The sequence below is a fragment of the Vulpes vulpes genome, chromosome 12, assembly GCF_048418805.1.
Source record: "Vulpes vulpes isolate BD-2025 chromosome 12, VulVul3, whole genome shotgun sequence".
Classification (NCBI taxonomy): Eukaryota; Metazoa; Chordata; class Mammalia; order Carnivora; family Canidae; genus Vulpes; species Vulpes vulpes.
In genome coordinates, this window is record NC_132791.1 from 106809556 (window position 1) to 106833813 (window position 24258).

Genomic DNA, 24258 nt, shown 5'->3' on the forward strand with positions numbered 1-24258 from the left:
AAAGTTCTTTTGTATTGTATACCTAGATAATTATGTCATCTCTGTACAAAGACTGTTTAATTTCTTCCTTCCCCCTTTGTATATCTTTTATTTCCTTTTCTTGCCCTAATGGATTGGGTAAAGAATTCCAGTACAGTGTTGAAAAGCAGTACAGAGAAGGGGACATCCTTGCCTTGTTCCTTATTGAATCTTATTTGGAAAGCCTCAAGTTTCTCACTATTACATATAATACTAGCTGTAGAGTTTTTATAGACTATTTTTTATCAAATTGTGGAAATATCCCATTAATCTTAGTTTACTGAGAATTTTTATCATGAATGAGTGTTGGATATTGGCAAGTGCTTTTCATACATCTTCCAGTATGATCATATGATTTTACTTCCATAGCTTATTGATGTGATTAATTTCATTAACTGTTTTTGAATGCTGGACCAGCTTTGCATGCATGCCTGGGATAGATTCCACTTGATTGTGGTGCATAATTATATTCCATGTTGCTGAATTTAATTTGCTAATAATAGTGTTGACTTTTTTTCATCAGTATTCTTAAGAGATATTGTTCTGTAGTTTTCCTTTTTTGTAATGTCTGTGTTCTTTTGGTAGTAGGTTAATTCTAGCCTCATAGAATGAATTGGAAAGTATTCCCTGCTTCAGTCTTCTGAAAGAGATTATAGAGAATTGGTACAATTTCTTTATTAAATATTTGGTATAATTCTAACATTGTGAACCAGTCTTGGCCTGGTGCTTTCTCTTTTGGAAGTTTATTAATTATGGTTCAATATTTTACATAGATATAGGCCTTATTCATATTGTCCATTTCTTTTTGTGTGAGTTTTAGAAGATTGTGTCTTTTGAGGACTTGTGTCAGTTTCATCTAGATTATCAAATGTGTGAGCATAGACTTTTTTAACTGATTCTTTTTTTAAAAAATATTTTATTTATGTATTCATGAGACACAGAGAGAGAGAGAGAGAGGGAGAGAGAGAGAGGGAGAGATAGAGGTAGAGACATAGGCAGAGGGAGAAGCAGGCTCCATGCAGGAAGCCTGATGCGGGACTTGATCCCGGGACTCCAGGATCACACCCTGAGCCAAAGGCAGATGCTCAATCACTGAGCTATGCAGGTGTCCCAATGTAGGGTTATTTATAGTATTCATTATCCTTTTAATGTTCATATGATCTGTTGTGATGTTCTCTCTTTCATTTCTGATACTAGTAATTTGTGTTTTCTCTTCTTTTTGTTTTACTTAGCCTGCCTAGAGATTAATTGATTTTATTGATCTTACTAAAGAATTGGCTTTTGGCTTTGTAAATTTTCTTTATTGATTTCCTGTTTTCAAGTTCACTGATTTCTACTATAATTTTTTTTTCTTCTGTTTACTTGGTTTTAATTTTTTTTAAAGATAGAATTGTAGATAAGAGTTTAACTCTTTCTTCTTTTCTAGACTTCTAGGTGTCTCCCAGTTCTGGGGAGAGTGGTTTGCCCTGTGACCTCATTTCTCTCATGGATCTCTGAAGATTTACTGAGTTTTCATTTTGCTCAGCTTTTTTACTTGTTAGGACAGAATAGTGACCTCTAAGCTCCGTATATACTGGAAAAGAGATTGAAAATCCAGTTATTAACTTTTAACTTGACTGACCAGATCACTTTTGAAATGTGACTGAATCACAATGTGTTTTCATTCGGCTTCTTATTTTTATGTGGTACTTGATTAGACAAAGTTAGAGGAACTAAAAAAGTTGAACTTGTAGAACAAATGTAAAGGACAAAATGTATCTTAATGCCTCTTTTAAAAATATGTCTTAGATACTTATATAGGAAGAAATCCTAAGTAAGAAAGACCTACCAATTTCTTTTTTATTTCTTTTAAGCAAAAAATCTTAGTGCAATAAGCCATTTAATGTATCACTTCAGAATGCACTCAAGGAAATTTCTTGACAAACTATTTGAATAAACGTGTTAAAGGTCTCAAAGGGCTAATAGTTACACCAAATAGTTTGGCCAGACATTCAGTATAATAGGTTTTGTTAAGTTTGGTAAGTGCTATGATAATAGTATACAATATATTTTAGTAGAAAAATTGAGAAAGATTTGAATAGATAATTCTTAATAGAATTAAAGGTATCATTTTCATCTATTGGACAATTTAAATGATTTTTTCAGTATTAGTGAAGATGCAGCAAAATAGGCACAAATAGTAAAAATTGGTACAACCTTTCCATTTTTAGAAATTGTGTGTGTGTATTTTAACTTTTTATTTAAAACTAAATTTAGTCTTACAGTAAATTTGCAACAATAGCATAGAGAAATCCGATATATCCTGCACTTAGATTTGGCTGATATCACATTTTTAGGAATTTATTGTAAAGAAGTATAAGACATTGGAACATAGGCTTAAATACAGATGTGTTATTACAATCTTGTTTTCAATTATTGTGCTTTAATCTGGGAACTTCCCAAGTCTGTCAGATTGCACATTTCAATAGCTTTTCCAAAATCAATCTAGGTTAGTGACAGTATCATTATACTGTCCATGCATGTTAATAGTTTCAACCAAGCTAATATTTGCCTGTTATATGACAAGTATGTGACTAATATAGCATTTGAAAGATATTTTTGTGACAGCTCTACCAGTGAGAAAAATATCAGTACTGATAACTAGTGTAATGAATGATTGGCAGGCCGTGTGCTCTGTGATTTACACGTATTATTTCATTTAATCTTCCAACAATCCCAGGTACTTTTAACTTTCTGAATTTACAGACGAATAAACTGAGATTTAAGAGGTCACATGCTAGCAAGTAGCCCACAGTCTACTTTTATATCCTACATTACTGATTACCACTTTCCTCATTGTTTTCTTCTCTCTTCCCTCTATGTTACACAATCATGTAGGTCTAGAAATCTGTTTTGTATGCTCAGGGGAAAGTGATATTCCAGGTACCAAAGGTTACCTTTTGCCTTAGTTTGGGGTGCTTTAACAAAGTACCATAGACTGGGTACCTTATAAACAATAGAAATTTATTTCTCACAGTTCCGGAAGCTGGAAGTCTGAGATCAGGAGGTCAGAATGGCAAAGATCTGGTATGAGCCATTTTTCAGATTGCAAACAGCTGACTTCTAGTAACCTCGTGGCATAGAGGAGAAGCAGGTTCTTTTCTGACTCCTTTAAGGGTACTAATCCCATTCACGAGGCCCCCACTGTCAAGACCTCATCTTATCCTAATTATTTCCCAAAGACTCCATTTCCTAATGCCATCATATCAGAGGATTGGATTTCTACCTACAGATTTTGAGGAGACATCTTCAGTCCCTCATATTTTAAATTATTTCAGAATATTCTTCATTTAATAAGGAATGCTTAATGAAAAAGCATTAAAAGCAGTGCCAATTTCTGTTCTAAAAGTATCAGGTAGGAACAAATACAGTACTACATTTTCTTTTATATTGACCATTTTGCTCATTAGTCCATTGGCTCAAGAGGAGTAATTTTAAAAATGATATTAAAGTAAAATAAAATAAGGATATTAAATTTAAGATTTACTTTCTAAAACTAAATCTGATAACTCAGCCAATATGGAAAATAATCTGTGACATCTAAAGATATATTACCTCCCCTGGCTGAAACCCACATGTACTTAAAAGTAATCAGTAATAGTGTTCTTGTTTTTCATTTGAGTTTCTGAGTTTTTGGTGACCAGTCATTTGTTCTGCTAAATACCATGGAGGTTTGTTTTGAAACTCTGTTCTCTAATTTTAGTATGTTTGGCCCAGAACAAGCTCTTTAAATCAATAAAGAATAGAAATAACCAGCATGCACTCAGCCATTTCTATTACCTGGTGCTCTTTTAATCACTTTACACTAATTGGCTTCATTAAATTCTTAAATAGCCAGGATTCACAATTAGGACATTCTGATTCTAGAGTCAAGTTCTTAGCTGTTTCTTTATTTTAAGAGGTAAATCTGTATATTTTCAGGATCTATGCAAGTTATGTAAATGAAGTAAGTGACTTGGTGTGGTAATTACTTGGACAAATTAGACTTTACTGTGCTGTACCTAAAGTATTCATATACATTTTTTAAAAACACTTTAGGCCAGGGGCACCTGGGTGGCTCAGTGGTTGAGCATCTGTCTTTGGCTTAGGTCATGATCCCAGGGTCCTGACATCGAGGACCCTGCAGGGAGCCTGCTTCTCCCTCTGCCTATGTCTCTACCTCTCTCTGTGTGTCTCTCATGAATAAATAAATAAATAAATCTTAAAAAAAAAAACCACTTTAGGCCAAACCCAAATCAGAAGATAGAGACGATAAATTTTAAAATACTATGATGATGGCCATAAAACCTTCTTGTCCAGATGACAATTAAATAATTTTATTTGACATGTATTTTAATTTCTGTTCTCTTACATACTTACCTGAGATTTTAAGTAAATTACTTAATTTGTGATTAGATCCATAGAGAATGAAATAACATCTTGTTACTTGTTTTGGACAATGCACTATGTACATCCATATATAGTAAAAGTATAAAATGCATTTATGCATGATAGCAATGCACATCAACTCCTGTCCTCACCTTTAGAAGAGGAACACAAAAGAATGGGGCTTTGTATCTATAGTAATTGGGTCTTTATAAAAACATCTAGAGCTTTGAAACAAAAAAGTCAACATCTGTTTAATCTCTGTGATAGAGACATCAGTGTGTGATAAATTATTTTGTGTACTTTTCTGATATTTGAAGTGTTCCATAATTTGAAAAATTTGTGTATGAAAGAGAAAATAATTGCAACTATATGCTAAGTTTTTGTTCTTTTTTTTACCTGCCTTTGTAGTTCATTTTTATTTTTGCCATCCAAAGGAACAAGTATTTAATCCACTGTGGTTTAGGAAATCTGTAGATTTGAAGGCAGTGGTAGAACTGAGAAAACAAGAGCCTACTTCAGCAAAGAGTAAAGGAATGACTTTCCATAGCAGAAGAAACAGCACGTAAAGATCAGGGTGGCAAGAAAGGGAACAAACTCTCATAAACTGAATAAATGCAAGTGATTGAGCATAACTGGAAACAAAACACATGGAAGAGTAATGACTGAGATCAGTGTATAAATTTGGGCAGAGCCCAGATGATGAAAGCCATGATATGTGCAAATATGTTTGGACTTCATCTTGTGGATCAGTGGCTCCCAGTTGAGGCTGATCATCAGCATTAACTGGATTCCATTTCAGACATTTCAGCCTCATGGAACTAGTATTTCTTAGAATAGTGACCAGGAGGACACTGTTCTTTAAAAGTCTCTTCCACATGTATTGTCCTATTTCATTCTAAATACCTTCTCAGACAGGGGGTTGGTGTTGTTCTCCAGCTATATAATATAATTACTGTCCAGAGTAGGACTATACAAGTTTATCATGTTAGTTTTAGCATACCTGTATTTAGAACTCAGCATGTCTTTCTCCTAGGAAGCGATACCTTCTATTTTCTGCCCCATTTGGCTACACTAAAAATGTTTCTTCAGTTCTGAGATGGTTGCTTTTGCCTGCAGTCCTTGCAGATTTTTTTATGACATGAAAGCCTCTGTATATAATTAGGTTAAATTGCAAAGCTAAATGGTGTGCAGTTGGGGACCTGCTCATCAGTGCTGACCATGGGAGCTTTTGAAGGATTTTTGATAGTGTGACCTGAGAAGCTTTGTATTTTGTACTGGTGGGGACAGGATCAGGGGAGATCAGAGGTGAGGAGCAGTAGTAGTTTTCCAGGTAAGAAAGGATGTTCATCCTTACTAAAGCTTGAGTTATATATAGGAAGTGATAGAGTCAAAAGAAACCTAGAGGTAGAATGTAATAAATATGCTCTGTGAGTGGGATTTTCATTTTTGATGAGCTTGTGAGATTAGGCAAGGAAAGGGAGAAAGCCTGAGATTGCTGAGAGGGATAATGAGTTCTAGATAATATATGCATATTGAATGTGTATTGATGAGGACTTTGGTGGTTTTGCTTTTATTGTTTTAATCATAGAAAATGTGATAGCTATCAATAGCTTGGTTTTATTTTTTCTTTAATTTTTGATAATATCCAAAATTATTTTATTCTTTCTGTGGGTTTAAGGTCACATGCTTTCTTACTATCTAGCAATTATTGTTCCCAAAGAGAACAATGGACTTTAACCAGCAGTATAAGGAGGGTCAGTGGAGAGTTTTATTTTGTTTTCCGTTATTGACCTTTTAATGTACTATAATTCACTAGGATGTTTTGGAGTTTCAACTATTTACCTGGGCGCCTGGGTGGCTCAGTCAGTTGAGCACCTGAGTCTTTTGGCTCAAGTCATGATCTCAGGAGTTGTGGGGTAGAGCCTGGCATCAGGCTCCCTGCTCAGCAGGGAGTCCACTTGAAGGTCTCTCCCTCTGTCCCTGCCCCCCAGCTCATATGCGCTTTCTCTCTCTCTTTCAAATAAATAAATAAATCTTTAACTATTTACCTCTTTACTATCAAGTTGATAGAACTTTTCATTAGAAAATATCATGAATATAATATTGTAGAATAAGGCCTAATTCATAAGCATTTTATAATACAAATTATAAGTGTCTTTTTTCCCTTACCCCTAGGGCAAAAGTTGGATTGTTAAAAGAAGTTATGAAGACTTTCGAGTACTTGATAAACATCTTCATTTATGTATTTATGACCGACGATTTTCCCAACTCTCAGAGCTTCCCCGTTCTGATGTCCTGAAGGACAGTCCAGAGGTAAGCATTTAGTACTTGGCAGTGGTAATCACTGTATATAAATTAGCAGATAGCTTTGTCTGTATACTAAATAAAAGCTTATATTGAACACTCAGGATGATTCCTGGAATTATTTATTTCATAACTGAAAAATTAGTAATGCTATGTAGAATGTTTAGAATTAAAATAGGTTTAGTGTGTAATTTTATTAAAAATTAATAGTTTATACACGCTATGTATATGAACAGACCATTCTTCAAAGAGAATATAAAATAATGGAAAAATGTCGACCTCACAAATAATTAGAGAAAGGCATAGTTTATGATGGCATTCCATGTCTGTGCCCTTACCTCCACTCCTGCCAAATTTCTAGTAAAAATAGAACAGATTTCCAAAAAACTTAAATGGGAAGAGATTCTTTATAACATCAGAAAATAAAAACCATCAAAATTGTGAAGAATCTTTGAAAGAAAGATGGAGTAAGATTTATGGGGGTGCACAAATACAGCATAAAAAACATGTACGAGAGAATTGAAGAAGACAGGTAAACTAGAAATCTTGATTGTAAAAGTTAAATAAATAAGATAACTGAAAAGAGCAAACAGGGCTTTCAGAAGCATGGTTACTATCCTCAGGGAGGAAGTGAGGCATTCAGTCATGGAATGAGAGCAGAGTTTTATAAAAATAAAAAAAAAATCAGAGATTTTAGAAATGAACAGGTACTTATTTAAATTAATTTTAGTCATAGCAAACCTGAATAGTTGGACTGTGTGCAAAATGGACATGGATGAAAATAACAATAGTGAACTGGGAGAGCAACCTTTATAAGACCATAGCCCCAGAATGGAGAAAAGGATGAAAAGTTGTGGGAGAACAGTTGAGAATCATGGAGAATAGATCCTGAAGTTCCTACTTCTCTCTCTCTTAGGAGTTCTAGCAGGATACAGTAGATGGAAGTAACTAAATGTTAATAGAAGAAAGTCTCTAAAACTAAGAAAAGGCATGTTTCAGATCAGATGGGCCCAGTAAGTGCTAAGTATGATGACTGAAAACACACACATCTGGAAACAGTATAGTGAAATTTCAAAATGCCAACACAGAGAGAAAACCCAAAAAGCTTTCAGAGAGCAAAAAACATACTTTCTTAAAAGAACAAGAATCGTACTGATTCTCCTCAGCAGCCACAATGGATGTTTGAAAAGACTGCAGATACATTTCAGGTCCTGAGTGGAAGCCATTTGAAATCTCTAATTAATTCCAGGGCAATTAAGTAGTAGGACAAAGTATAGACCTCCTCAGTAATGCAAGAACTGACACGGCAGCAGGGTCTCAGGAATGTCTTAAAACCACAGATTCTTTTGTATCATAGGAAACCTCTAAGTTCATCTCTGTTTCCCATCTCCACCTACTTGTCACATTTTCCCTTCTTAGGTTGTCTCAGGACATGGCTACTGCAGAATGATCCCAAGTTTTTAATCTCTTTTTTTAAGACAGCTGGCAGAATGAGTTGAAATTTTGTATCATAATTCCTAATTCCTGCAGTAACTCTTGTTAGGCCAGCTAATGTTCAGTCACATTTCTGGACCAATCCATGGACCCATGGTGTGCAGTTGCATATGAACATGGCTGTGCTGTCACAGCTGCATGCATGGAAGATTATAGCAGGTCTTGAAGAGTTTCAAGGTAGCCAGGGGGAAGCTGGGCAGAAAAGCCACATTTCTCTCTGCTATAATTATCTTTTTGTATTTTCAGCATAAGAATACAGATGGCAGTAGGGTTAGAAGCTATACAGTGGTATGACCCCTTATGATTAGAAGCTAGCAGTTAAGGTTCTTCACAAGACAGGAGATTTCTATATAAGTGCTTGTGGTTTCACTTTATAGAACTCTCAACCTTCTGTGAAGAATCTCGTAGAACTATTAAAATGCCTAAAAATCTGCAGATTTTTTCCCCAGAAACAACCAGTTTATACCAGTTACTTAGAGTGCTGTATCGACTTTGAGTTACCACTGAATCTTCTTTTTCTCTTTAGTCTGTTACTCAGATGCTTATGGCTTACCTATCCCGCCTTTCAGCTATTGCTGGCAACAAGATCAATTGTGGACCTGCCCTTACTTGGATGGAGGTATTATCTAATTGACCTTTTATCAGAATTTATTTTTAAACTGTCTACTTAAAAAATTTAACTTTAATTAAAGTTGGATAGCTATCGAGTTTCAGGAATCAAAGAAATGGAGTTTATTCTCATTTTTTGGAAGGATAGATAATGTGATACATTAAGGTTTTTAAATATTTATTTATTCATGAGAGAGAGAGAGAGAGAGAGAGAGAGGGAGAGATAGGGGCAGAGACACAGGCAGAGGGAGAAGCAGGCTCCATGCAGGGAGCCTGATGTGGGACTCAATCCTGGGTCTCCAGGATCATGCCCTGGGCTGAAGGTGGCGCTAAACCGCTGAGCCACCCAGGCTGCCCCATTAAGGTTTTTTTTAACCCAAATCTATCCTTCTTTGAGAATCCAGGAAACTAATTTAAATATATCTTGTGAATTACAACGGCACTTCTTATATTGGTGTTTAATGTATTAATGTGTACATTTAGCAAGGTATATAAATATATGTATAAATATATATGTAATTTACTTGGTAATTGAAAATATTTTTTCATTTTTTATGAACAAGAAAAAATTCACCTTTTAAAAAGTCCAATTTAAGATTAGTATTGAATATTATCATATCCAGAAAACATGTTAGATATTTCTTCTTAATTTGCATATTTAAAGTTATATTATTCTCTTCTTCCAGTGGAAATTGAGAAGATAAGATGGAAAATACAAAGAATATGGAACTTAGAGCCAGGCCTATTTACATTGAGATATTGGCTCTTCCAATATTGGTTGTGTGATCTTGGACAAATTATTTAATTTCTCATAGATTACATCATCTCTTTTAGCGTTAGCATCTTCATCTTTGAATGATGATAATGATGATAAGTACCTTTTAGAGTTATGAGGATTAAATTAAATCATATTCTTTGCACAGCAAAATGACTGACATACCTTAAATAATAAATAGTAGTTGTGTTTTTAAGATTCTTTGGGTTATGGTTTCTCTAAATAAAATTGAATCTCTTTCATAGAGAAATTTTTGCAAGTCCCATATCTTTAACCATCTCATAGTTGATTTTCTTTGTTATAGATTGATAATAAGGGAAATCATCTTCTAGTTCATGAGGAATCATCCATTAACACTCCTGCTGTTGGTGCTGCCCACGTTATCAAGAGGTACACTGCTCGGGCCCCTGACGAACTGACTTTAGAGGTAAATAACTAAAGACTGTGTGTCAACTCAGGCCCTTTTGCCATACAGCCTGGAATGCCATCTGTTTGTATTTAAGAACCATACTCATCCTTGAAAATTTGGCTTATGTCTCCCCCATTTCTTCTAGGAAGTCATCCTTGATCTTCTCCCTACTTCATGCAAATGCATATCCCCAAATAGCCTGGATTGGCATTTCTTTTTTCTTTCTTAGTTACTTTCTTTCTCTCTCTCTCTTTCTTTCCTTTTTTTCTTTCTTTCTTTCTTTCTTTCTTTCTTTCTTTCTTTCTTTCTTTCTTTTTTCTTTCTTTCTTCTTTCTTCTTTCCTTTCTTTCCTTTCTTTCTTATTTTATATTTAAGTAATCTCTACGCCTGCTTTGGGGTTCAAACCCACAATCCTGAGATTGAGTCACATGCTCTACTGACTGAGCCAGATAGGCACCCCTCTATCTGACATTTCCCTTATTACACTCAATCATAATTGTTCTCCCATTTATCTCCATGATCTTCTTGAGAGCCAGGTCTCAGTCTTTTGTCTTTGTGTTTTTAGTACCTAAAAATGATACCCAAGGATACTTTCTTCTCACTGTTTATTTATAGATTGAGTTAAAGAACAGATGAAAAGTGAAATGAAAATTTCTTGCTATCAGATGCAAAGGAGGGGAATTAAAAATGCTAACAGTTATTCAGCTTAACAAAAAACAATATAAATTTTTAGGTTCTTTTTTTTTAAATTTTAGGTTCTATACACAAAGGAATATATGTCTTAAAAGATGCTGTGTCTGTTAGCAAATGTGGCTTTGTGAAGATGACTCTTTCATGGCCTGAAAAATTAGTTGTTAATATACAAAGAAAAATTCTAAAAGCAACATGTATACCATGAAGTACTTGACTACGTTTTATCTCAGAACTCATCACTTATTTTGGTTGAAGAGTGAAACTTCTGTTAAGTATATTGTTAAGAACTATTATTATGATTTCTATATTTGTGATTTTGTAAAGGTTTGTATAAACTCACTAGTTTGTTTTTTTAGAGTGAAGAAAGTAAGATCTTTGGTGGAAATGTTATATTGTACCATCTATTGAAAAAGGTGTAGTTGCCATCAAATTTTAAACTTACTAAGAATAACCAAGTAATTATTGACATTGCATGCCTTTGTTAAATGATTAAAGAAAATATATCAAGTGCTCAGCATAGTACGTGGCACTTGATAAGCACGCACTAAACGTGTATTAATAAACATTGTGGTTGTTCCAAATACGAGTATTTTAACCTGCTCCTCATAAGTGGGTCTGATCACTTTTAGTAACAGTAACAATATTTTAACAGAAGTAGTGATGATGGTATGATGCTTGGCATTCAAAAATCGTATGCTATATATTTGGCTTTCTGAAGTTACTGCACATATGTTAGTTGGATCCCAGTCTTTATGCTGCTTAACTCTTTTTAGACCTCTTCTTTACAAATGGTTAAGATTATTAAATTTTTTACTGAAAAAAGTGTCAAATTTTTCCAGAAAATTAGCCAGAGAATAAGGATTCTACTTTAACTTTTTTGTTTTAGCTCAGATTTAAATTCTAGGCATAACAGTTGGTTTAAAATTTGACTAAAAATATTTCACTTAAAATTTTTTCTTGTAGGTGGGAGACATCGTTTCTGTTATTGACATGCCCCCAAAAGTGTTAAGTACGTGGTGGAGAGGCAAGCATGGATTTCAGGTAGGCAACAAAGAACTAGGTGTGAAGAAGTTAAAAAAAATTTGTTTATTCTTCAGTAATATTTCTCTTTACAGCATGTACTGGCAGTGGACTTTGTCAGGAGAAGTAGAAAAATATATATGATATTAAACTTGGATTTCCTTTTCTCTAGTTACTCTTGTTGTTTTATCTCCTTCATCTTTTTAAAATGGTGATATAACCAAAGTATGAACAGAATCATAGGCCTGATGACCACTTTTAGATTATCAGGTCTGTGACTCTGCCTTGCTTTTGATATTGGTTTTAAATCATGATTCATATGTATTTTCTAGTTTCTAGAATTAAGTCCATTTGATCAATATTTTTCCTTACAAATGTAACTGTTAATTTAAGCAATATGTTAATTCAGACCAACAGCAGCATCTGAAGCAGTCTCATTTCTTTTTTTATATATGCCTAAATCATTTGAGAACTGATTCTGACAGCTTTAGATTGAGTAATATCCATTTCCATGGGATTTACATGTTTTCTTTAATATGTCAGAACTATCCTTAGAGGGGCATCTGAAAATACCTTATAATTGCATCTTTAGTATATAACCTATGGATTTATTGGGTCTTTTTATAAGTGTCCTAAAATGCTACATAAATAAAATGTGCATGCAATATAGCTAGACATGTATACATTTCTTGAGCTTTAACTACATATAAAATAGAAACCACTATTAGGTTTTTATAAAATGTGTCTTATTAAACAATAATCATACTGTTTAAAACAGTATAGCATGGTGGTTAAGAGCACAGGCTTTGGTGCCAGATTTCTTGGGTGTTGTGCTGTGTTACCTTGAACATGTTAATTTTACTTCTCTATGCCTCAGTTTTCCTTATTTGTAAAATGGGGATTGTAGGACTCTTCATTGTTCCATAAGATTATGGTAAAGATTAAATGTGTGAGGATAAAATATATAAAGTACATAGAATAGGCCTGATGCATATTTTCCACTCAAAAAATGTTGATTTTTAAGTTTAAGTGATTGTGTGTTTTTTTTTTTTTAATGAATTTAACTTTATCTACCCTTTTGTCTATTTTAAAAGCATTTGTAGCAGTTTAAGTTGGTGATTAAGACTAGAAAAATCATCCATATTATACCACAAATTTTCTTATTTGGGTGATTGGGGTCTTTCATATGTGCTCTTATTTCTTAATTGCTATGCATAATTGGTACTTTTGATTAAATATAAAGCTAAATAGAAGAGTAGGATTATTTTTTCTCCTATTAAGGGGTCACTTCTCCATGTTCATAAACTTTAGAGCCTGGAAGATAATAAAAAAATAAATTTGGCTTTAAGATGGCAGTTACGTTTTTTGATATTTCTGCCTTATAATCCTAGACAAGTCATCTGCTTTCTTTGTACTTTAGTTTCTTCTTAATTGGAGAGTTCCACTTAACAGTCTCTCAACAGGCCTTCTCAACATTTTCCTTCTATTGTAAAAATGGTAGCAGCTGTTCCCTTCTTTCATACGACAAATATTTATTGAGAGCTAACTCTCTGCTAGGTATAGATTTATCCTCCTCTTTTTTTTAGAGTCACACAAATTAGTTTCTTGCCTAAACAGACTATTTTTTAAAAAAATTAATATATAAATTAACAATTGTTAAAAATTAGCTTATTGCCAAAACAAATTATTTAAAATAAAAACAGATTTTTAAGTTTAAAGGATTTATTTGTAATTGATAAAGGTTTTCTACATAGCATTGCTATGTTTTTCATTCTAATTGGTTTTATTTTTTTTATTTTTATTTTTTTAAAAGATTTTATTATTTATTCATGAGAGACAGAGAGAGAGAGTGAGAGAGGCAGAGACACAGGCAGAGGGAGAAGCAGGCTCCATGCAGGGAGCCCGACGCGGGACTTGATCCCAGGTCTCTAGGATCAGGCCCTGGGCTGCAGGCGGCACTAAACCGCTGAGCCACTGGGGCTGCCCTCTAATTGGTTTTAGAAGGACAATCATTTCTGTTGAAAGCATGTTGGAAAATATGGTTTTGAGGAGTTGATTGTGTTGGGGGGGGTGTCACCCATAAAACTAGGAGCTGTCTTTAAATGTCACTGTCAAAACTTCATTTATAAAAGGAATCTAGTACTTTAAGGAAATAATCCACACAATTCATTCTTCGTTGATGTTCCTAAACACTTGTCCATTTGTAAGATTGCCTCATGGTTGATTGCAGGGGGAGGTGTGAGTGAGAAAGTTTGTATGAGGGACGCCTGGGTGGCTCAGCAGTTGGGTGCCTGCCATTGGCTCAGGGTGTGATCCCAGGATCTGGGATTGAGTCCCACATCAGGCTCCCTGTGAGGAGCATGCTTCTCCCTCTGCCTATGTCTCTGCCTCTCTCTTTCTCAGTCTGTGTCTCTCATGAATAAATAAATCTTTAAAAAAATCTTAATAAAAAAAGTTTGTATGGAGCATCTGTTATGTGCAAAGTATTGCTGGGCACTTCATATACAATGTTTTCTTTAATCTTCACAAAACTATTAACACCTTTTTTTTGGAGGGAAGATAGTTTGAAAGGGTTAATAAACAACCAAGATGCCACATCAGTAAGTGATGTAGTAAGGAACTCAAATTTATGTCTGCTCAGTCACTCAGTCATTGCCCAAGGAGCACCAAGCATGATTTCTGCATTTACTCTCATATTATGAACTTTATCCTCAGTTTTCTACCCTATAGAAAGGAACATCTTCCCTTTTCAGCCAGCAGGGAATGCTGTGAAAGTTAACCAACAAAGCATGGTTAACCAATAAACCATACAGGTTTACTGGTGGAAACATTGCTGTTACCATGTGTTATGTTTTTATGTAGTGATTAATATATTGTAGCTGGGGGAAAACTCCTCTTCATGCTATTTGTGATGTTCTCTACCTGTGTTCGGTATTTTTAATTGGTAAACATATGCCCTTCCTTAATCAACTACTTTGTTGAGAGAGGAAGATAATTAAAATTTATTCCATATATATGATAATTATAGATGAGATCCCTGATTTTTAATATGAAATAACTAGAATAATGGCTTAGTCCACTGGTTTTCATATATATATATATTTTTTTTAATTTAGATTCAGTTAACCAGCATATACTACATTATTAGTTCCCACATACTTTTTAAACTCTGTCTGAATTGTTAATCAGACAGAAACTTACACAGAACCTCAGTGTGAGAAAAGGCAACAGTGGAATTGCCCTGGTTAGTTGAGTCAGGCACCCTGAGTGTTAAACCCTGTGGAGTATGTCTGATTGACCTTCCTTGGGCGTCCTGCAACATCTCAGAGAAGCCTCAGTAGAGATGTGTACAAACATCACCACTGGAAAACCACTTGTTTAGTATACCTTACTTTATGTAGTGGATGTATTACATCTCAGACTATTTTATAATTTTAATTTTTAAAAGCCAGTTCACATTCTAAAAATGTTAGAGAAACTTGTTTTTTATAAGAACATTTTTAAAAAGATTTTATTTGTTTTAGAGAGAGAGTGTGAGCAGAGGGAGGAGCAGAGGGAGGAGCAGAGGGAGAGGGACAAGCCAGTTCCATGCCAAGTGCAGAGCCTGACATAGGGGCTGGATCTCACTACCTTGAGATCATGATCTGAGACAAAAATCAAGAGTCAGACACTGGACTGACTCAGCCACCTAGGCGCCCCTATAAGAACATTTTTTATGTGACTTTTTTTAGAAGGATAATATTCAGATTTTAAAATTTCTCTATGTAAATTATGTCTGAATTCTTAGAATTTCATATATTATGGTATAGATGAGTGATACTAGTTCAGAATGCAAATAATCACAAATATTACTTAGGTGAGTTTTTTTTTCCTACTATTGAGTATTGCTATTCCTTAGGTTCATCTCTTCCTTCCTTTTTATATTAGGTGCTGTATTAGTTGACTGGGTCTGCTATAGCAAAATACTGTAGACTGGGTGACTCGAATAATAGGGATTTATTTTGTCAGGCATTCTGGAGGCTGAAGTCCAAGATCAAGGTGTTGTTAGAGTTGGTTTATTCTGAGGTCTCTCTGCCCAGCTTACCGATGGCTACCTTCTCACTGTGACTTCACATGTTCTTTCCTCTTGTGTGCACATATCCCCAGTGTCTCTGCCCGTGTCCTAATCATCCCTTCTTATAAGGACATCTGTCAGATTAGCATAGGCACACTCATATGACTTCATTGAATCTGAATTACCTCTTTAAAGACCCTGTCTCCAAATACAGTCACATTCTGAGATACTGGGGGTTAGGGCTTCAACATATGAATTTGGGGGGGGATATAGAATTCAGCCCATCATAGGTGCCAACCAGCCCTAAAGGGCTGGTTGGAAGGCCCTTCAGGGACCCTCTCACATAGACTTGATAAGGAGCAGGGACCTAACTGAGCCAGCTGTCCTCTAGGCTCCTACCTAGCAGGCACAGCTTAGAGGCATTGGCCATAACTGCTGAGAGTTTGAGGGCTTTGGGAGGAAGGAGCCCTGGAAATGGCTGTTCCATGGGTGCTCTGCCCCTCAGCTCCCATCCTCAAGTAGCAAGGAGGCTGGGCAGCATCTGATGGAGCCCCTCTCATTCTCACAGGTTGGTATCGGGTAGCTTACTGCATTCATGGAAGAAGGCCCTCTTGACTCTGAGCACCATGCCCATGGCAGAACAAGGAAAGCAAGTAGTCCTTAGTGTTCTCCTCCAGACCTCTTAGATGCATGGTAGATTCAGAGCCCAGCCAGATTCCCTGAGTTCTAGGAAGGTTTCCTGGAGGAGGTGACTTTGGAATGCAGTCGTACACATTTCTTCTAAGGACAGGATGTCCAGATGACCAGGACACACAAGTTAGACATGAAACAGCCTGTAGCTAACTCAACTGATCTGAACATACAGATGGACTTTGTGAACTGTACTTTGTCATTGGACCATGAGGGAGGACATACCAGGGCAGGAAACCTGTGCTAATAATGTAGGGGTGGGCTTGACTTTGAGGTAGCTTCCAGTAGTTTTTCCTGGGGATCAAGACCATTTAGAGCTGACGGTTTTCAGGAGACAGAGTGAAGAGGAGCAAGGATGTGGGTCACTGCTTCCCAGTATGGAAGCCAGCTCTGGTGTATATCATACTCTAAGCACTGCTGGAGAGCTTTTTGGAAACGTGATCTTCAGTATGCAGACCATGTGCATCTCCACTTGCAGGTCTCCTTAACTTGATGTGTTTATGATGTGTTACACTGACTCCACTTTTTCTTTTCTTAGAGTGGTATGTGTTTGTGGTCTCCTTTCTGGCTCACTCTCAAGGCAGGACAAGGTGCCCGTGTCAGTGTGTCTTTCCTTTGTATTGCTGTGAATTCATGCTATGCAGTTGCTGGGTTATGACTTTATTTTATTATTATTTAAGAAAATAATTAATAGACCTTAATTTTTAGTACAAATTTACAGAATAATTGAGCAGATAGTATACAGAGTTTCATATAATCCCCCATCCCCCAACAGATATATATATAGTTTCTCCAGTTATTACATCTTGCTTTATAAATTCATTGTGTAAAATTGCCAATATGGTGATTTTTATTGGCCACCAGCTGATTTGCAGAGATTATAGACAGAACAGAGTAAGTACTGTTTCTAGAAGAGTTGCCTGATCTAATGCTCCTCAGATCCTTGGCCAAAATCACATGGATACAGAATATATGGGGATATATATATATATATTACAGAATGTCAGTTTACATCCTGCCCCACCCACAACGATTAAAATAGTTTTGGGGATTGCTTTTTTGTTATAAATAAACCAAATTTCAAACATCATCATTAACTATAGCTCATTGTTTACATTAAGGTTCAGTCTTTGTGATATATAGTTCTGTGGGTTTTTTAAGAAAAATTATTTATTTATTCATGAGAGACACACACAGAGAGAGAGAGAGAGAGGCAGAGACACAGGCAGAGGGAGAGAGAGAGGCAGAGACACAGGCAGAGGGAGAAGCAGGCTCCTCACAGGGAGCCCAATGTGGCATTCGATCCTGGGTCTCCAGGATCACGCCCTGGGCTGAAGGCAGACACTCCACTGCTGAGCCACCCAGACGTCCCCTGTGGGTTTTAATCAAGGCATAATGATATGTATCAACCATTACAGCTTCATACAGAGTAGTTTTGCTGCCCTAACCCCTGTGCTCTACCTTTTCATCCTTCTCTCCCCATAACCCCTGTTAACTACTAATCATTTACAGTCTCCATAGTTTTGCCTTTTCCAAAACATCATGTAGTTGGAGTCATATAGTATGTAGCCTTTCCAGTTTGGCTTCTTTCACTTAGCAGTTTGCATTTAAGGTTCTTCCATATCTTTTCATGGTTCAATAATTCCCTTTTTGTCACTAATATTAATTGTTATGAATGTGCCAGAGTTTATTTTTCCATTCATTATTAAAGGACATCTTGGTTGTTTCAAGTCTTTGGCAGTTATTAATAAAGCTGCTATAAACATCCATGTGCAGGTTTTTGTGTGGATATAAGTCTTCAGCTCCTTTGGGTAAATACCAAGGAGCGCAGTTGCTGGATCATATGGTAAGCCTATGTTTAGCTTTGTTAAGAAACCACCAAGCTGTCTTTCAAAGTGGTTGTCCCATTTTGCATTCCTACCAGCAATGATATTGTTCAGCATTCTCACCAACATTTGATAGTTCTCAGGTTTTTTTTTTTTTGGTGGGGGGTGGGGATTTTAGCCATTTTAGTAAGTGTGTAGTGGTATTACATTGTTATCTTAATTTGCAAATAAAATCCAGGTTACAGCATTTAATAATATACTTAAGGGTATTTTACTGCTGTCTTTCTTTCTTCTATTATAAGTAATTATTCCTTTACCTCTGATTTTCAAACTTTAGTATACTCAAAAGTCACCTGGGGAATCTTGTTAAAGTGTAAAGTGCGGGAACTAAGCCCAAAAATTCTCTCAGTGGTTGTGCGATAGGGTGTAAAACCACATTTTTATCTGTCATTCTGGCCCAATTATTCTCAGACAACTCTTCTAGAAGCATTGCTTGTTCTGTGCTCTAGGTAAGCTCTGCACATCATCTGGTGGTTGATAAAGATTTTGCCAAGTTCTAGTTTGTGTATTGTTTTAGACCATAATTTAGCTATGGGAACAGAAGGATTAGTTCATCCATGTGTTTTAATTATACCGTGACTCTGTTTCTTTTCTTAAACTTCTGGGAGTAGGAAGTGTGAAATTATATTAACTATAGTAATTTGAAATTCTGAAATCTGTTTTTACTTTGTTTCCTAAAGTATATACTGAATCTTTTACCTTTGTTTTATGAAGTGTTTCATCATAGAATGTACGTAAGCAAAAAAACACAAAACACAAAAACCACAGCTATTTTATTTTCTCATTTTTAAAACTAAATGGACTCAGATTTTGTGTCTGGCTATAGACCCTTCTTGGAAAAATGAGGTAGGATGTCTGGAGAGCCCTTTTTCTTAGGTAAAAGTCATAACACAAATATAAAATGTTAGTGTCTTTGAGGATTATTTGTTTGTGTAGGCAGTATCTCAGAGTTTCATCTGGGAGCTGTTAGCATCAGAATGATTGGAAAAACATGTTAAAGCTAGGGATTACCAATTAGAATCTTAGGGGATGGGGACAGGATTAAGAGTTTTATCAAGTTCTTTAGATAATTATGAAGCCAAAATATGATAACCATGGAGCAGCCTCCCATTGTTTATCCTGTACATAGATAAAAGAAGAAATTAAACACAGTTTAGCAAATGTTCTCTGTTCCACCTTGGAAATTTTTCTTTTCTTTTCTTTTTTTTTTAATTTAAATTTGATTTGCCAATATAAAGCATAACACCCAGTGCTCATCCCATCCAGTGCCCGAGGAAATCTTTCTTAAAACACGTTTGGGATGCACTTAATTTAATGGATAGAATACCACTTAGAGATTGACAGGATTTTATACAGTACACGTTCTCTTAGTTCTCCCCAAGATGGTAAAGGATCAGCTTTTTAATTTTTCATAGTTGCCCTAGAGTGTCATGCGAGAATCCTTGTGCACAAATATGAGAGAAGCAATTCTTGAATAAAACAGTGTCCTTACCTCAGGAGTTTAATGTTGTTCTAAATAACTTATTTTCAGAAAAGTATTACTTATTCAAAGGGACGATATTTGGAAGCCTGTCCCTTGTAGTAGTTCAATGGAGGAAGGAGGCTTACCTGTGCATTTATAAAAAGACCATTTATTTATTTGTTTATTTAAAGACCGTATATTTACATATGGGATCCAAAGCTGTGCCTTTTCATTACTTAGTATTAGATGGGGCACAGTACTTCCTCTCTTGCTTGATTTTGGGAGATCATATAAATTTTCATTTATAATGTTAAATAACTTCAAGGAAAGCGAGAATGTGAATAAAAGCAATTGTAAGACTTCAGTGCTTTTTAAGTGCACTGTTCTAAGTGCTTTGCATTGACCTTTAATTCTTACAGCTCTGTGAAGAAGGTACTGTTACCTCCTACTGATGACAAAACTAAAGCATGGAGTAAAACAACTAACCCATTGTTATTCTGCTGTTTAATACCAGAGCTTAGATCAAATCCTAGATATTCTAGGCAAAGAAGAGATCATGGTAGTAATTTAATGAACCAGTGGTGGCTTGTACTTGTTGACTTGTAGGAATCATAGGTTTCTTTAGCAGCAAGAATGATAGTGGATCATCTCATCCTAACCTGTCATTTAAAAATTACAGAAATCTAGAGACAAAAGATTTAGAAAAATTGTTTTGATTCACAAAGACAGTACATACTGGTATAGCCAGGACCAGTTTGTAAGCTTGGTGAGTTCCAGTTCTGTATTTTTTTCCTCCTTGGATCATAAAAAGATACAAATTTTCCCAAATTATTTTTCATATTTCTTGTTGCTGTTTTTATTTTTCTCATTAGTGCAATTGCCATTAACAACTGCCATTGATACCTTATATTTGTTTCTTGATAATCTTTTGCTAATTTATAACATCAAAGCATGTCCTACCAAATGATATTTAAACATTCAGTTTCATGGAAATTATTGACAAAATGGCCTAGATCAGTAGTTCTTAACCTTAAGCGCGTCATACCTTCATTATAATAAATATTTTCTAAAATCCTTCCATATTTATGAAATGAAATTTATAGATGATGTAACTACATACGAACTAACAGATTTTCAAAGAAAGCAATATAATTTTTGACATATAATACAGAAAAAAATACAAGTATGTTGTGTATATAAAATATACAATATATATTTGAAATATAAATATTTGGGAAAACTCCATGAAAATCTTTTAATTCTAAATGTAGTCCATAGTCTAGCAGCATTAACATCAGTCAACAAATACAATAAAATCTATTTATAATAGAGATGAAACACTTGGTGATATATCTGAAGACAATATGAAAGAGCTCAACTAAGAACAGTAAAGTATTTTTGAGAAAAATCAAAGAATATCCAAAGAAGGGAGCAATATAATTTATGTGTGGGTTGGAAGTCTTTACATTGTTAAGATGTCATTATTCTCCACATAGATCCCAGTCAAAATCTCAGCAAAGTTTTTTGTAGAAATTGATAAGCAAATTAATTCATATGGAAATACAAAGGAGCTAGAATAGAATAGCTAAGATAAATTTGAAAAACAACTAAGTTGGAGAACTAACATTGATTTGAAGACTAACTGTAAAGGTACAGTATCAAGAGAGTATGTTATTAGTGGAAGGATAGACAAATAGAATAATGGAACAGAATAGAGTCCAGAAATAGACCCATACATACATGAACATATGATTTTCAACAAAAGTTCAAATCAATTCAGTGAAAAATACATGGTCTATTTTACATACAGTATTGGAACAGTTGTTCATATGAACAAATGTTCATATGCCTGCATTACAAAACAAAACAAAACACTTTGATTTGTTTCTTAAACTGTCTGCAAAAATGAGCTCAAAATGAATTATATACCCAAATATAAAGCTTAAAGTACAAAGCTGCTCAAAGGAAACATAGGGAAAACTTCTGTGACTTTGGGTTAGGCAGAGATTTCTTAGATGCAACATGAAATAAACAATTCATAAAATAATAGTTTGAATTTCATCAAGATTGGAAACTTCTCTTTGAAAGAGATTACTGGTGAGACAATAAAAGGAAAGCTACAGACTGAGAAAAAATATTGGCAGTTATTATTGGCAGTAAAATTTTGAGTATGTTCTGACAAAGGACTCATATTCAGTACATACTCATTAGGAAATAGAACTCAATTTTAAAAGTAGGCAAAGATCGAAACACTTCACTGGAAAGATATGTCAAATAAACACATAAAGACATGCTCATTGTCATTAGTTATTAGAAAAATGCAAATTAAAATGACAGTAAGATATTGCTACATACTTATTAGAATGATGAGGCTGTGGAAGGATTGAAACAGGGTTGGTGAGAATGTAAGATACTACTATTTGGAAAACAGTCAGTCTATCAGCTTCTTAAATTAAGTAGACACCTACTACACGATCCAGCCATTCCACTCCTAGATTATTATCCAAGAGAAAAAGAAAGCCTATATCCATATGAAAACTCATTTATGAATGTTCATAGAAGCTATTCATATAATAGCCCCAAACTGGAAACATATTTTATCAACAAATGATTAATGGGTAAACAAATGATGCTGTCTTTACAATGAAATATTACTCAGGAATAAAAAGGAATGAATTGCTGATCCATACAACATCAGTGGTCCTCAGAATAAGTATGCTGAGTGAAAGAAAACAGATAACAAAACAGTACATTCTTTTGACTCTATTCAAATACAATTGTAGGAAATACAAAGTAACATATAGAGATAAAAAGTAGATCAGTGGTTGCCTGGTGAGTAGGGACAGGGGTTGGGTAGGGAGAGGGAGAGATTACAAAGAGATAAAAGGAAACTTTTTTGAGGTTGATGAATACATTCAGAATCTTGACTGTAGTTATAGTTTTATAGGTGTCAGAACTTATCAAAATGTATACATTAAATATGTACAATTTATGTCAATTATACCTCAATCAAATTGGGAAGAAAAAAAACTAGAGAAGCATCTTTGACTTAGCTTTTTATGTACTCACCCCAATTGATGATATATACTTTCCTTAATTCTTCATGCCATTTTTATGCTATACATTTTTATTATCACTTTGCTAGTTTGTTTGCAAAATCCTAAAATGTGCTTCTGCTTCATGTCATCCCCCCCTTCCTCCTACCCTAAAAGTCATACACTACTACTAGAGCTTTCTTACTAAAACACACCTGTTCTGTCCCTCTTCTCAGAATTTGTCACTTTCATTTCATAGAGAGAAGAAACTTCAGCCCTCTTGCCATAATGTACAAGGCCCTCCGTGATCTCTGACCCCATTTTACTTCTCTAGTCTTAGCTTACCAGTACTCTTATTTTATAAACTCAATTTCCAGACAGATTTAACTAACATCCCCCCCCCCCCCCATTACACAGGTTGCTCTTTTCATCTACTTGTTCTTCCATCTACAATGCCTTCTCTATCCTCATCTTATTCCAACCAAGGGGGAAAGATTTAAACCGACTGTAATTTTATTTGATATGTCATTGAGCTAATGTGGAAAAATGGATCTCATTTGTTAGGTACTTGTTATACAATAAGCAGTTGTGCTCAATATTATCATTCCATTGGCCCCCTCCAATTTCTGCCATTACCCACATCTTCACTTGCCTTTTTATCCAGATTAGATTCTAGGGCCATCATTATTACATTTACTCAATACAGGTTTTTGCTTAAATTCTTCAGTCCTGTTTTCTCCTCTTGCTTCGCTAGTGGTCTCTGTTTGGCTTAATCCAAGAATGGATATTTCATTACTCTTCTTACTTAGGGTCTCATCAGTATTTGAGAGTACTTATTTTTTCCCTGACACTTTATTCTCTCAGTAGAAATGACACGACAGTCTTAGAGTTCCTTCTATGTTCTCAGGCTTCCTTTACAAAAGGCACTCCCTCTTCTAGCAGATCCCTGAAAGTTTGAGGTCCAAGTAGCTTCTCATTCTGTGCTCTTTATCCTAGATGATTTTATTTACTCTTTCAACTTTAAATTCAATATATATATGCCCATTTCTCATGTTTATACTCTGATTCCTAATCTTGCTTCCTTTTTTGTGAGATCTTTATTTATTTATTTGAGAGAGAGAGAGAGAGAGACAGAGAGAGGGAGACAGCAGATGAGTAGCAGGACAGGCAGAGGGAGAAGCAGACTGCCCACTGAACCGAGAGCCTAATGTGGGGCTCTATCCCAGGACCCTGGGATCATGAGCTGAGCTGAACGCAGATGTTCAACTGACTGGGACACCCAGGGACTTCTGATCTTGTTTCTGAGTCCCAAACCTTAACGTTCTACTGTAATGTTTTTAAAAGTAGAAGTTAGGGAGCTGGGATTTGATGTTTAGGAGACAGTGTAAATAAAACAGAGAAA

The 24258-nt window shown here is 35.1% G+C and overlaps 1 protein-coding gene across 23 annotated transcripts in view; it reads left to right on the forward strand.

Annotated features, from left to right (window-relative positions):
* ARHGAP32 (Rho GTPase activating protein 32) overlaps positions 1-24258 on the forward strand; it is a 322644-nt gene that overhangs the window by 223695 nt on the left and 74691 nt on the right. For all 23 annotated transcript variants that reach the window (XM_072729366.1, XM_072729354.1, XM_072729363.1 and 20 more), the window contains 4 exons: positions 6601-6738; positions 8750-8842; positions 9912-10034; positions 11673-11750. In XM_072729366.1, coding sequence (XP_072585467.1) covers positions 6601-6738; positions 8750-8842; positions 9912-10034; positions 11673-11750 — 432 coding nt within the window. The remainder of the gene's footprint in view (positions 1-6600; positions 6739-8749; positions 8843-9911; positions 10035-11672; positions 11751-24258) is intronic.